A 13,386-nucleotide genomic window follows, 5' to 3' on the forward strand; every position below is an offset into this window, starting at 1 on the left:
AAGAGTACAACGGTTAATGTTTAAGAGTAAATTATCAATTTGTAAAAATATTATGGAATTATTTTTTATGCTAATAAATTATAAAAAACATTTGTAGTAGTAACAATAAATTAATATTCTAAAGTTATTAATATAGATGGCAGTGGTTATAGTTCTGGTGAGGCTGGTCTGGGTAACAAGCCTCTCTGTAAGTTGATGTGGGTTGGTAAATTTGTGCCTGCGCGTTTGTAAGTTAGAAGTTTAGGAATATCTGAATCTGATTATCTGCGGTGTTCGGTACGCGTACTGGTGGGAGCGTCACTTTCGGGTTACAGTTTATATATTTTAGTAATGTTTGCAGAAAGTATTAACCGCTAAAAGTTGTTACCATTTAGAAATTGTAGTTCTTTGATGAATTTATATTAGATAGTAAAATACTTGAGTCTACTATGGCCGAAATCCGATATTCACGTAACCTCTTTCTAAGATGCATTAACCTAATATACCTATTTGCCTTTACGTCGTTTTATATTCAAATTCCTGGTAAATATAGTTATTTGTTTGTTTTATACAATAAATGCATATAGTTGAGTTTATATATTAAAACAATACGTATTTAACATTCTTGTCTTTTAAAGGCCTGTATGGAGAAAATGGAATTCTTCCTGCAAGAACTCAGATGGACATCAAAGAAACCGATTTTGCTGCCAAACTTCAGAAGAAACCTACTCTTTTATGGTTTGCTTCTTATTTAGGTCTAGATACGGAACACATGATGGACTTATTGGCACTTTTGGGAATGTTCCTGTCCTTATCTGGGTAAACTAATCATAAACTACTTTCTCAGTGAATAGTACATTATTCCTTGGCTTTCCAAATTTAAAATACTAGAGTTAAAGACTATTTCCTTCATATTATCTGAGATTTTTTTTTCTTTTTTACTAGATTCGTATCTCAGAAATGTTGCACCAAACCAATATTTGCTGCCCTTTGGTCTTTATATTATTCACTTTATCAAGTTGGACAAATTTTTATGTGGTTTCAATGGTTAGTATGTTTTTTATTTAATAAAACGTGTTATGCAATTGTTTTGGTTAGTTTTTAAAAAAAGGTATTAATTTTCCCTTCTTTTTCATGAATCTAAGGTGAGTATTAATACTAAAGTAATACTGGAAACCGGTTTCGTTGTTATCCGATACTTATTGTTTGAATTGTAATTTAAAACCTCTTCTATTAATAAATCTAAATTGTTCTTTCCTTTAACGTCATTGAACACTTTTTAGATATTATTATTTTTCTTAATACTTAAACTAGGAATATAAATAAAATATTTTAATTTTAAGATTTATGAGATAAACTGGGAGGGAATAAAGGTATCCTTGACCTCTACTTTATCTTCTAGGTTATTCATCGTTTTAAATTGTTATGCTTTTCTTTAATTTTTTTTAAAAATAATTTTATTAGAAAACAATTAGAAAAATTTTGCTACTTAATTTAGTGTTATCTTTTAATTTCCTTATATTAACATTTTCATGTATTAAAAACTATGGATTTTTTCATTTTTAATTAGTTTTGATGGCAAAAATATAATTTATTTATTAAGTTCTTCAGTTATTCTAGTTACATAATTTAATGATGCATATTTTGATGAATAAGTAGATGCGGATCTCTTCCAAACATTTAGGTTGGTTTTCTTGTGGCATGTTTTTAGTGCACTTTATCGCCCCTCTCAAGTCGTAAATGGATAATTCCTTCCAACCACTTTATATTAATGAAAGAAGGTCAAATAAATAATTTTAATCTAAATGCGTAATACTTAATCTTAGAGGAGAAGTAATTATAAATCTCAGAAAGATTTATAACCTACATCTTTAATTACAAAACGTTTGGTATAGATGTCCACACGACTTTCTTTACAGTTTTATTCAAATTTACATTTTTCCAGCTTCAAAAGTTTTCTGTTAGTTGACTTATTCATTGTGAGAAAACTGCTTTTGAAGGCATCGTCATCGCAGCGAACTAAAAGTCCCCCCCTAAACTAAAATTTTATGAAAAAGCGAAAGGTCCTTATCTAAGTGGAAGTTGATGAACATGTAACCTTTTAAATTGGTGCCATAAATAAGACGCTCAGATTTATCGTCGGTAAATTTTGTAACTTTGTGCATTAGTAGAACACTTAATTTAAATTAATTTGAAAATTATCCTTTTTTCAATACTCTATCTTACCAACCGTTTTGTTGATAGATAGATAAATCCCTAAATTAATTGAAATTAAGTTTTATTCAAGAATTCCAAAACATTCATTCTACATGCATGGTCCTTATAATTTTCATTCCATGTAGAGAGAAAAAGAGCTATTTTTTAAAGCCTCTATGCAAAGACAAAAACTAATACTCCCCCCTATCTAATACTTCCAGATGTGGGTTCTCCTCAGAATTTTAAGGAAAAAAAGCAGACCACTTCTCCCACTCCTTGTCATTTGTTACAAAGTTAAACCAAATTAAGACTTCAGGAAAATTCAACAGAGGGTTTTCAGCTAGCCCTGTCCAGGGTGTTAGCGTGAGTTAAGTGAGTGGTGCAGAGCCAGATTGTGCTAATGAAGGTCATTCGCAAGCCCAATTAGTAGCACTCGTCCATGATGTTACAGGTAGGCCTTGCCAGCGGAATTGCTTTTTTGTTTTTTCTAGGATTGGATACGCAAGGTCACTAAAGGAGTGTCAAGGCCACTTGTCCTTTCATATTCGATTTAAGGTCTTGATTAATTTAGAGTCCTAAATCCGATTTTCAGGGACATATTGTTACTGGAGACTGGATTCTTGTGCTTACTGTTATCTCCGTGGCGACAAAAAGGGAGCTCCGCAAGCAGCAGTAGTGGTGGAAGTAAGAAACAAGCGGCAATTAGTAATGCTTCATCACCTGCAGATTACATAAATTTTTGGCTAGTCAGATGGCTTTTGTTCAGACTTATGTTTTCAAATGCTGTGGTTAAGCTGACAAGCGGATGTCCAACATGGTGGAGTTTGACTGGTAAGTTTTAAATTTTTTAGCTTCTTTGTGACTTAATAATTTTGTGATTTGTATTTATTTTAATATATATGTATTTTTAACTTTAACAGCGTTGAATGTACATTTTGAATCGATGGTTATTCCAACTCCAATCGCTTGGTACTTTCATCATTTACCCTTGTGGATACTCAAATTAGGATTGGCATATTCTTTTTTTGCGGAAATTTTTGTTTCGCCATTATTCTTTTGTCCAATCAAAGGAGTGAGAACAACAGCGTTTTTTATACAGGTATTGAACTTTATCATAGTGTTTATTTGCAGTCATTTTTAGTTATGCTGAAAGTTTGATTGAAAGAAAAAAATGGTTTGAAAACAAAAGTTTTTCAAAAATTCCTTAATTGAGCAAACTTGTCATGTTAGCGCATATTTATACAACCCTTATACAACTGTCCTACTGGACAGTTTTAATATGTTTTATTTTATTAATTAATTAATTTTTTTTTTCAATTCTTCATTCATGCTTTTACCAGAAAAGTCATGCAGTATTAACGCCGTTTGAAAGAAAAAAAAATCTTGTGGATTCTCACCCGGTTATGTGAAAAACATTTTATTGAAAAGGGCGCTAAACCCAAATTTGAACCTATGATTTTTTTCCTTTTGGAGTTATAGAAACACAAGTGCAGTTACAGACCAATTTTTAAAAACCTTTTTTTTATTTAATGGAGCTTAAAATATGTATTTCTATTAAATACCTTATATTGATATCTTGATACGAAAACAAATTTCATTTTACGACAAGAAGTTTAAGAAGAAAAATAAAAAAAATTAAAAGTAAAAACGATGGATCCCAATAATTGCATCTGGAACATGTCTCAGTCTAAAAGAAACCAATTTAGGGTGTGCTGTGTTATTTTTAGAAAATGAAACTGTTCATCCATACTGTCCACAGTTGTAAAGATATCCACCTCTTAATACTAATACAGCTCAATAAAAATATGTCAATTCCTAGGAACATTGAGTAGTTTTTTTGTTTTTTTTTCGCATAACACAGAATATTATTTTTATTATTATTTCACTGTCTGTATATGACAAGGTCCTTATCTAACCCGATTGAAAACCCCAACACTTGGCGATCACTTTAGCGAACTTTTAATATAAATCTAATTTCTATAAGTTATTCATAGAGAACTAAATAATAACGAAAGCTGCAATGATGCTCCTACGTAATGAACAAAAAAAAATCGTGCGAACTCTGAAATGACTTTTTTTTTACCTATATATTTTCTTCAAAATCAGAATTTTTGAAGCAAATTTACTTCTCATTATTATATAGTTTATAAAACTAATCTTTTCGCTAAAATGATCCTCCTTCAAGTTTCCTGAAAATTATTAGGATAAAAGTTATAGATTTTGGAATATATATATCTCCTAAAATCATTCAAGAGAAAATTCCTATAATAAAGTTCTACTTTCGGCAGAGAAATTTTCTTTAAACTCTTAATTTTCTAATTCTCCTTATTAGAATGTGATTCCCGGAAAAATGTTTTAATTTGGTTGCAGAACTTCGACAGGGCAACGATAAACAGAATAAACTAAAAAAAAAAAAACTAAAATGAACTGAAAAAGAAAAATCTATTTGGTAATGTGCATCTTTCGGTTGACTGATTTTGACCAATACCTCTGTTAGCTCCAATATCTCTTATTAGTTAAATATCGTATTTGAATTTTTATGATTTTTTTCTTTTTGAGTTTCGGTAGATGCTTACACGCACACAAGAAAGAAAGAGAAATGAACCAATTTGTAAAAACCCCTTTTTCAAATTCGAGGTATCTCAATACTGATATTTTCAGTGAAAACTAAAAATCAATATCTTCTCTCCTTCGTAGAAGAAAAGAGAAATTAAAAATAAATTCAAATTTTCAAACCTATTAAATTGGCTACTGTTTCGTTGGTCGCATTTTCTGCCTTAACTTGCACGAATTGACTTCATGTGAGATTGCCGTATATGTACTTGTTGAACGAATAATTCCCACTCGTAGTGAAAACTACAAATGGCGTAGTTATTTTTTAGTGTGATTTGACTTTTATTTTAATTTATGCCTATTAGGACATAAACGTTATCTGCTAATTGACAGTTTCTGCCAAAAGAGAAGTTTTTACTTCTTTTTTTTTAATGATTTAGCTACGTAGAAAGTTTAAGAAAACCGTTTAATAATAAAAAAAATTAATTAACTTGATTTGTGTTTGATTTGCTTTTCTACTAACAAACATTTGTTCAGGTTTTTCTCCAGCTGATGATTATAATTAGTGGAAACTATAATTTCTTCAATTTTCTGATATTTGCTCTTTGTTTTTCACTATTGGATGATGATTTCTTTTACGGAGGTTAGTAATAGTATATTTGAATAATGAGATTTAAAAATGGTTAAGGTTTTTGCCTTCTATTTTTTTATTTGCATTTAAGAGCAATTTGACCTTAAGTTTCTATTTACTTAAGTGTTTTCATAATTGATTATGTGATTTTCACCTAATTGTTTCAGAAGGAAAGAAATCTACTGCCCTTAAACGTTTTAGCAAATATCTAGCTACAATTATCATCTACACTGTAGTCATTTTTGCATTTATCAAATTATATGGTATCAAAATTACCCCCGCTGGAATAATTGAATCGAAGATCAGTGAGTAAAATTTTAATCACCTCCTTAAATTACTATAAATAAAACTGTATGCCATATTTTTAAATGTCAGTTCTTATTTGACATGCAGTTTTGTTTAATATTATGAATTCACAAAATGAGATGAAAACAGTCACACAATTTTTGTTTCCGCAATTTACGTAAATTTGCTTTAAGCTGAGAATTTATAATAAAAGGATAGTTGACGTCATTAATGTAGAAATTCACTTGTTATACTGCAAAATAGCATTTCCAAGGAAAAGTGACATCGAGGCTCACCCAGAACCCTTAAAATCAATATTCATATAAATGTTAACAAAGAAAGAAATTGGTGATAGGCGTAATGCACGTTATATTAATTTTCGCCCAAGTTCAAGTGGAACCTTTTTGACTTCCTAGAAAAATAAAAAAATTAAAATCGAAAATAGCAATAGCTTTCAGCCTGAGTTTGCTACCCTTATGTAATCATGTATCTAATACAAAGTTCATTTCATTTATTGGGAGCTACTCAGAGGCTAAGTTGATTGAAAGTACAGCCTGCAAAGTTGGCTCGTTTTCCAACTACTATTTCTAGGGAGGGAAGAATTCCGTTATTTTAAATTATATAATGAAATGAGAAATTGCAGCGGACAAGTTTCTACGTCTGTGACGTTAGGCTGTATCAAAGTTCATTTTTAGTTTATATTTTGGTTTCGAAACTTTTTCGCAATTTTTAAGGGGACTCAAATGTATAATTGTGTTGTAGAAATTATACATTGAAGTAAATTCTTGTTCATTGAAAAAACGCAGTAAGAGAAAGTCGGTATATTTTAACCTAATTTTTTTTATCTTTTTGGAATTCTAATTTACCTTTTCCACTTTTTTTTTGTTTTGTTTTTTTTAAGGTTTCAAGCCAAGTGATTTCGATGTCTCCTTAGGAAGAGCAGTACCGATATTGGCCGCATTAGCTTTTTGTTCTTTGGCATTTACTTGCCTGAGATCATTGGCATTGGTCTTTTCACAGACAGGGACGACGGTTTCCAAAGTGATGTCACTTTTCAGCACGTTGTTCTACATTTTTACAGCTCTTGCCCTGTTTTCAGATTCTCTTGTAAGTACCACTTAAATCATTTCCGTATTATAGAGTTCTTTGACAACAATGTTTTAGATAAACCTCTATAGTGCAGAGGTAACGGCAGATTTGCCAGTGTTTTTTTTTGTTTTTAATCTATTTTTCTAACTTCAATCACATAATTTTTTTATTATTATTATTTTCTCTCACTGTTGGTATTATTTATCCTGTATACTTTAATTTTGAATTGATTTTAGTTTTAATTATCAAAACTTTTTTGTTTTGTAATTTAAAACCTATTTATGTTGTTTCTCTGTACTCTAATAATAAATAGAATTTTAGGATAGGCTGGAGAAAATTCATTTTCGAAGTGCCATTTTGAAAGAGTGATTGTTAGAAATTACTATAGAAAAATCTTACTGAAGAAAATACAAAAATAAATGGGGCTACTTAACTTTATTGAGCGATGCAAAAAAAAAAACAACTGTCTCAGCTATATCTCATTATCATAGAGGGGTCCAGTCAGAACAATTTACTCTTGATTAAACCAATCAAAGCAAATAAATGTATGTAAATAGCACATACTAGCCTACCCATAAGGCATTGTCGATAATGAAACAAATTTAGAGATATTCAAATTAATGGACTGGGGGGATATTAAAGCATATTATAGTGCGTTAGACGAATCAATGATCAACTCATCGTTTTACAACAAACAGTTATACTTAGACAATATCGGCTCCGTCGAAGAAACCACTTGCCCCCAAATACTTAGCTTTTTGCTTTGATGGCCTTTTTTCTTTCATGTTTTGTATCATGTTCAAACATTGATTTCACGTAGAATTGTGATGGATCGTTGATTAATTAATTAATTATAAATCTTTCTCACTGCAGAGGCAACTTTACCATCACATCTTACTTTGGAGAACCGTTGCAGCAAGTAACACCATCTTGTATCGCAGTAAATTAATTAATTAATTCTTTTGATTTGGTGATGGCGACGCACCACAAGCAGCATATTATTGGAATAATGTTCAAAACATGGGTTAGACTTTCCTTCTCTATCTCGTTTGTGGCAATCCTGTATCTCCTGATGATTGCCATTAACTCGGGTTACCTTACAGAGAGGAGCGTATTAATTAAAATTTAGCTTAAATGTGTTTTGTTTTCCAAAACTGGAAAGCTATTTCGTCGGAAAATATTAGTAAAATGATTTGGTCTCGATTCCATTCTATTATTGCCAAATCATGTATAATCAGAAAACTATACTAAATATTTGTTTCCGTGATCCCTGATTTCTTTATTCATGTGAACTGATGTTATTTTACCAAATACAACTGTTTTTTTTATTACGCTTTAGGTACCCTTTTCAAATTTACATCCGGCTACGGAAAATACAACTGTTCATCCAGAAATAAGACAGTTCCATAACAAACTTTCTCACTTACATCTGACGAATTCATATGGATTGTTTAGAAGGATGACTGGAGTTGGTGGTCGACCAGAAGTAATAATAGAGGGTGCCAACAATTTGGAAGGACCATGGTAAAGAATTTGTCTAATATGTCGCCTAAGTAATCCATTCCTACATATTTTTCCAAAGAACATAAAGAAGCATTGTAAAATTACATTTTTCAGGGTTGAGTACCATTTTAAATATAAACCTGGAGATGTTAATACAACTTTACCATTCGTCGCTCCACATACACCAAGATTGGATTGGCAAATGTGGTTTGCCTCATTAGGAACTTACCATCAGAATTCTTGGATAATGTCGTTGACTTATCGTCTGTTGACTGGTAGTAAAGAAGTACTAGCTTTGATGGATGTACAGAGAAATCCATTTCCAGTTAAACCTCCAAGATATATTACAGCCAGCCTTTATCATTATAGCTATACACCTTGGAAATCTAGGTAAATTAGTTAACTCTTTTAATGGAATTTTCAAGCCATATTTTTTAAAATTGGTCTCAGTTAATTTCTATTTTCTTCTATAAAAATGTTATAATTAAAAAGGGACAAACCAGCTACTTGGACCCGGAAGAAAGTCGGAGAATATTTTCCAATATTTTCTAAGGAACATCCACCATTATTAGATTACCTTAGAAATTTGAAAATTTTGCAAGATGACAAAAGAAAGAAGAGCCAGCTATCATCTATTTTCATTGATTGTGAGTTTTTTATTTTATTACTTCTCATTTTTTGATACAGGTAAAAGGCAACGCGTTTGTCGCGAGCCATACACACAAAAGCTCACTTCGGTTTAATGTGCGCTTAGATTGAAACAGTTTTTCATACCAAACTTTCGAGACTGTCGCTTTTAACTAGTTCTTGTTTCATTTATTAATACTTTTGCTTTCTTTTACAAAACGGCTTTTTTATTTACTTACATGGCAGGATATAATTTGTATTCTATTGTTGTATCTGTTGTGCTGGCTAGTGGGCGCCAATCTAGGAAATAGAGTGAATGTTCTAACAATTCGTTCTTTGAATCTCAGTTTCCAATTTCCAAATTACGGAACGTGTCAATTTCCAGAACATTTTTTTCTCCTACAGGCTCCTTTTTTTCAATCAGTTGGCTCAAAGGACTTCTTAGTGATCGCCAGTTATTGTTTTCTCCTTTACAAGATAACTTTTAAAAATAATAATCTTTTGCAATCTGTAGAAACTCTGGCCTAGTCGGCAAAGAAATTGATATGAACATTTTTATTGATGAGCCACAGTTTTCTCCTTTTGTTGTAGCAGGTATTTTATTTTTGTAATGTATTGATGAAGCTTCGTCTCATCAAGAAAATCGAATCACAAAACCAGTATTTTTTTTTCTTTTTTTTAATCTAAAATTCGCATATTTTTTTTGTTAGTAATTATAAATATGAAACATATTCTGCAAACGTTTACTCATATTTTTAATTATTGATGTATTCTTTGATCTAGCGACCTCGTATTCAGCTGTCTTGTAACCGTTTATCGCTGATTGTCCAATATCTTTTTCATACCTTTTTAATGTTTTCACCTGTGGTAGTTTTGCACCATGTTAAAGTGGATCATCTATAAGAGAAGTGTCACTCATTTCATCAAATTAAATGGCAGTATCTTTCACCATCAGATTTATTTTCTTTGGCGACGAACCGCTCAAAACGAAGGATATTTTCTTCATGCATTTCAACGAAATTGTGGTTACAATTTAACTGAATATGTCTAAAATTGAAAAAGCAATATAAAAGAACCATTCAACTGATAAATCTTAATCACTGGCGTACATTATTGGATACGTTATGTTCACTAACATAACAAAGACAAATTATCATTTAAAGCAGTACCAACCTGTGAAAGCCAAGAATTTCAGCTTGCCCTAATCTAGACTCCCACATATTTTAATTAACTTAATTGATTACTTTTTTCTGCTTCAACTGTACAGTTGTTCTATTTCGTAGATTTGAATGGAGTCAGATCTGTATTTGCAGCAATGGAACCAACATATCTTCACTTATCACTAGTAATAACTTGTTTAGCTATGATAATGTTCGGATCACTGACGCCAACATCGTCTGGACAAGGTAAACAGCAACAACAAAAATCAAAAAAGAAGAATAAGTAAAAATTGAGGAAAAATCAAGTTCAAAAATAATAATAAAATACAAATTTATGTTACTTTTTTCTAATAAGTAATAATTACAACATGGTTATTTGAAATCATATTACCCCCTTATTCCGGTGATAATTGAAGTTTTCAGGTCATTGGTCATAATTATTGAAGCAAATGTTTCAGTAACTTATTTATTATTAATATTATTTTAAAAGAGAAGAAAATGAAATGATTTGGCGGCAAAAAAAAAAAAAATGTTTTTTATTAATAACTGTTTAGCATGTTTGAGTTCATTAAAAATAGATTCTTCGTACAGTTTCCAATCTAAAAATATAGGTACAATTCCTAACTAAACAAAAAAAAAAATTATTGGAATATTTTTTCGTTAATTTTCACTTTCATTTTGTGGTCCCCATTCTATTGATATTTTATTAATTTATTACGCAAAGCATTAAACAAATAATAATGATTTAGAATAAATGAAAGAAAATATTGTAAAAAATTAATTTATTAATGATTTAAGACTTTCATTTTCCTTAAAAAAAAAGTTTATACTAAGTCGCATTTAGTAAATTTTTGTAATATACATTTGAATATATTATATATTTCCAGTATTTTCAAGACTGTTTTCCAAAAGACTTTCTACTTGAAATCTGTTGATAAATTTATTTTATTTTTAATTTTTGTATGTGCCAGTCTCTCAATTGTAGCATAAAATATATACTATTTGTTTTCTTTTAAATAAATTCTATCTGCTGATTTCATAACATTCTGTAGCCTATGAAAAAATAATAATATTGTAAAGTTTATTTTGTTTCAGAAAAAAACTAAGTTACACTGATTTAATTTTTTGAGGGCACGCACAATTAAATATTGCCTTATTGTTATAAAAATTAAAACTAACATATTCTAATAAGAATCAATGAAATGATGCACGAACTAGTCATCGATAATTAATTTGTATGTCACTACAAAACAATATGAATTACGTACATTATGATTATGAAAGTTAAAAAATATGAATCCACGGGGAAACTTCAAAAGAACATTTTTAAATGGCATCGCTATAATGCGACTTTTAAATTATTACAATTTTTTGTAGTAACCTAAAAACTTGTTTACGTTCTCGTTTTATTTGTATTAATTTTTTTCTTTTGTTTCATGTAACTTTTTATTTCTGTATTTATTTTGAAGTAGTAATAGATTCCTGTGCACTTACGATGTGTTGTCAGTTTAATAGATCCATAAGATCGATGAGATTTTATCGGTCTGCAAGTTTATCTTTTCTCTTCTTAATTTGGCTGAGAGTTTTAAGTAAACCTCGTGCCTTCAATCTTTCAGTCTATCTCTCCAGACATCTAATTTTTACACAAAAAAAGTTGGAAAAAGTATGATTAATTTAACCCAAATTTTACACTAACTAGGGGGAAAAACAACCATACATGGACCTCCTGAGTTCTGCGGTGTAGGCTGGTTGGTCAATACCCACGTATTCTAATTCTGCTAACATTGATTTTTATCCATCTTCAGTAATTGGTACATTAGTTTAATGTAAAAACAAAGAAATAGTCCGTCTCAAACGATAAAATAGTAGTAAAGTGAGTAGTCAGCGTAGAACATTAAATTAAGATTAAAAACTGAAAAAGCGAACATAGCTAAAAGCATTTCCGTTGTCTCATCGACTCTCTAGCCCAAATTGTTATTAAAGTTCGCGCTCTAATCTGAACACCTCCTCGTTAAATAGAGTTTATTCAACCCTACCAATAACACTTAAAATGAAAGAAATTATATTCTTGTCGAAAGATTTATGTTAAGTGATAAAATTGGTTTCCTAGAGTCAAACAATGCTCCTCACATCGTTTTAAACCACTTCATTTTCCATATTTCTGCCATCATATAGTAACCATATTTCACAAATCTTACTTCAAGTAGTTGGAGAAATGTAGCAACAGATACTAAGGGAATTCAAAATCTGTAGAATAAACTGAGGCCCCGATTTCAGAAGTTGAAGGAAAAAAACGAATCCGAATAAAATCAATGAAATCTACTTATCCAACTTAATGTTAATAATCTTTTAGCTAATTTACATTTGTTAAATGTAAATTTGAAAATTTGTTCACATTGACAAAAAATTGCACCATCAAAAAAATATATGAGTATAAGAACTAGATATCGCCGCATACTAACTTTGTGCGAGCTTAAAGTATTTAAAATTTTCTATCATGTTTATATAAAAAAAAATCTATAGCTTTGTTTAATTTTTATACAATATAGTTTAATTTTTTATTATTTGAATATTATAAATATGTATTAATAATTAAAAATAATAAACGAGCGGCCCTAACTATGTAAAACGATTTGGTTGGTTGTATTAATTAACAAGACCAAATTTGATTATTAAAGTGAAAACTGCTACATATAATCTTTAAAGTGATCTGTGAAGCGATTAATGTAGGAATTAAGTAAAATAATTAATATTACATCACAAAACTAATAATATTAATAATGATGAATTAAATTTATAAAGAAGATTGTAACTAATAGTAGATTTTAGTGAACTCTTGAATTAAAAAAAAACAAAAAAAAAACGCAATATTGTATACTTTTGTGAGTGTTAATTGTTGTTTATAATTGTTAAAAGTAATTCTTAATTTATTCCTCTTTTTTATTTTTATTGTTTTCTTTTTTTACTTTTTTTACGAGAGTACATCAAACTTCAAATAATAAGAAACAAAGAAATACATTAAAGAAAATAACGTTTCTTCTTGCATGTAATGGTAAGTTCAAAAGAAACTTATTTCTTTGAGAGATTTTAACTTGTGAATTTCTAGGATTTACAATTAAAAATATATTAAAAAGAAAAAGAAAGAATTTATCATTGTTATCATTTAAGCCATTATTGTACTCTGATTACAGCTTAAGTGGCACAATAAATATAAATTCGAGAGCCTAATTTATTGCTTATTCCTTTAGTTTTTTTTACTATTGGTAATGAACGTGTATATAAGTATATATTTATTGATTTATACAATGTATGAATGAACTTTATGCTTTCTTTTTAGATTTACTGATAGCGATTGCAAAACCA

At 29.7% G+C, this 13,386-nt stretch overlaps 1 protein-coding gene across 2 annotated transcripts; it reads left to right on the plus strand.

The window, feature by feature from the left end:
• The first annotated feature begins 153 nt into the window (after window positions 1–153).
• Window positions 154–13,251, plus strand: LOC141451461 (lipase maturation factor 2-like). 2 transcript variants are annotated; one of them, XM_074122868.1, is made up of 12 exons: window positions 154–522; window positions 618–798; window positions 925–1,026; window positions 2,768–3,006; window positions 3,096–3,274; window positions 5,266–5,371; window positions 5,527–5,664; window positions 6,546–6,751; window positions 8,073–8,257; window positions 8,351–8,626; window positions 8,729–8,883; window positions 10,147–13,251. In XM_074122868.1, exons 1-12 carry the CDS (start codon window positions 429–431, stop codon window positions 10,308–10,310), a joined length of 2,025 nt encoding a protein of 674 aa, XP_073978969.1. In that variant the 5' UTR covers window positions 154–428; the 3' UTR covers window positions 10,311–13,251. The 2 variants fall into 2 exon arrangements, with proteins under 2 accessions (XP_073978969.1, XP_073978970.1); XM_074122869.1 differs by having other exon boundaries at window positions 5,530–5,664.
• Window positions 13,252–13,386: the final 135 nt, after the last annotated feature.

This window comes from Rhodnius prolixus, unplaced genomic scaffold, assembly GCF_049639745.1.
Source record: "Rhodnius prolixus isolate KJV_2025 unplaced genomic scaffold, Rpr scaffold_8, whole genome shotgun sequence".
Classification (NCBI taxonomy): domain Eukaryota; kingdom Metazoa; phylum Arthropoda; class Insecta; order Hemiptera; family Reduviidae; genus Rhodnius; species Rhodnius prolixus.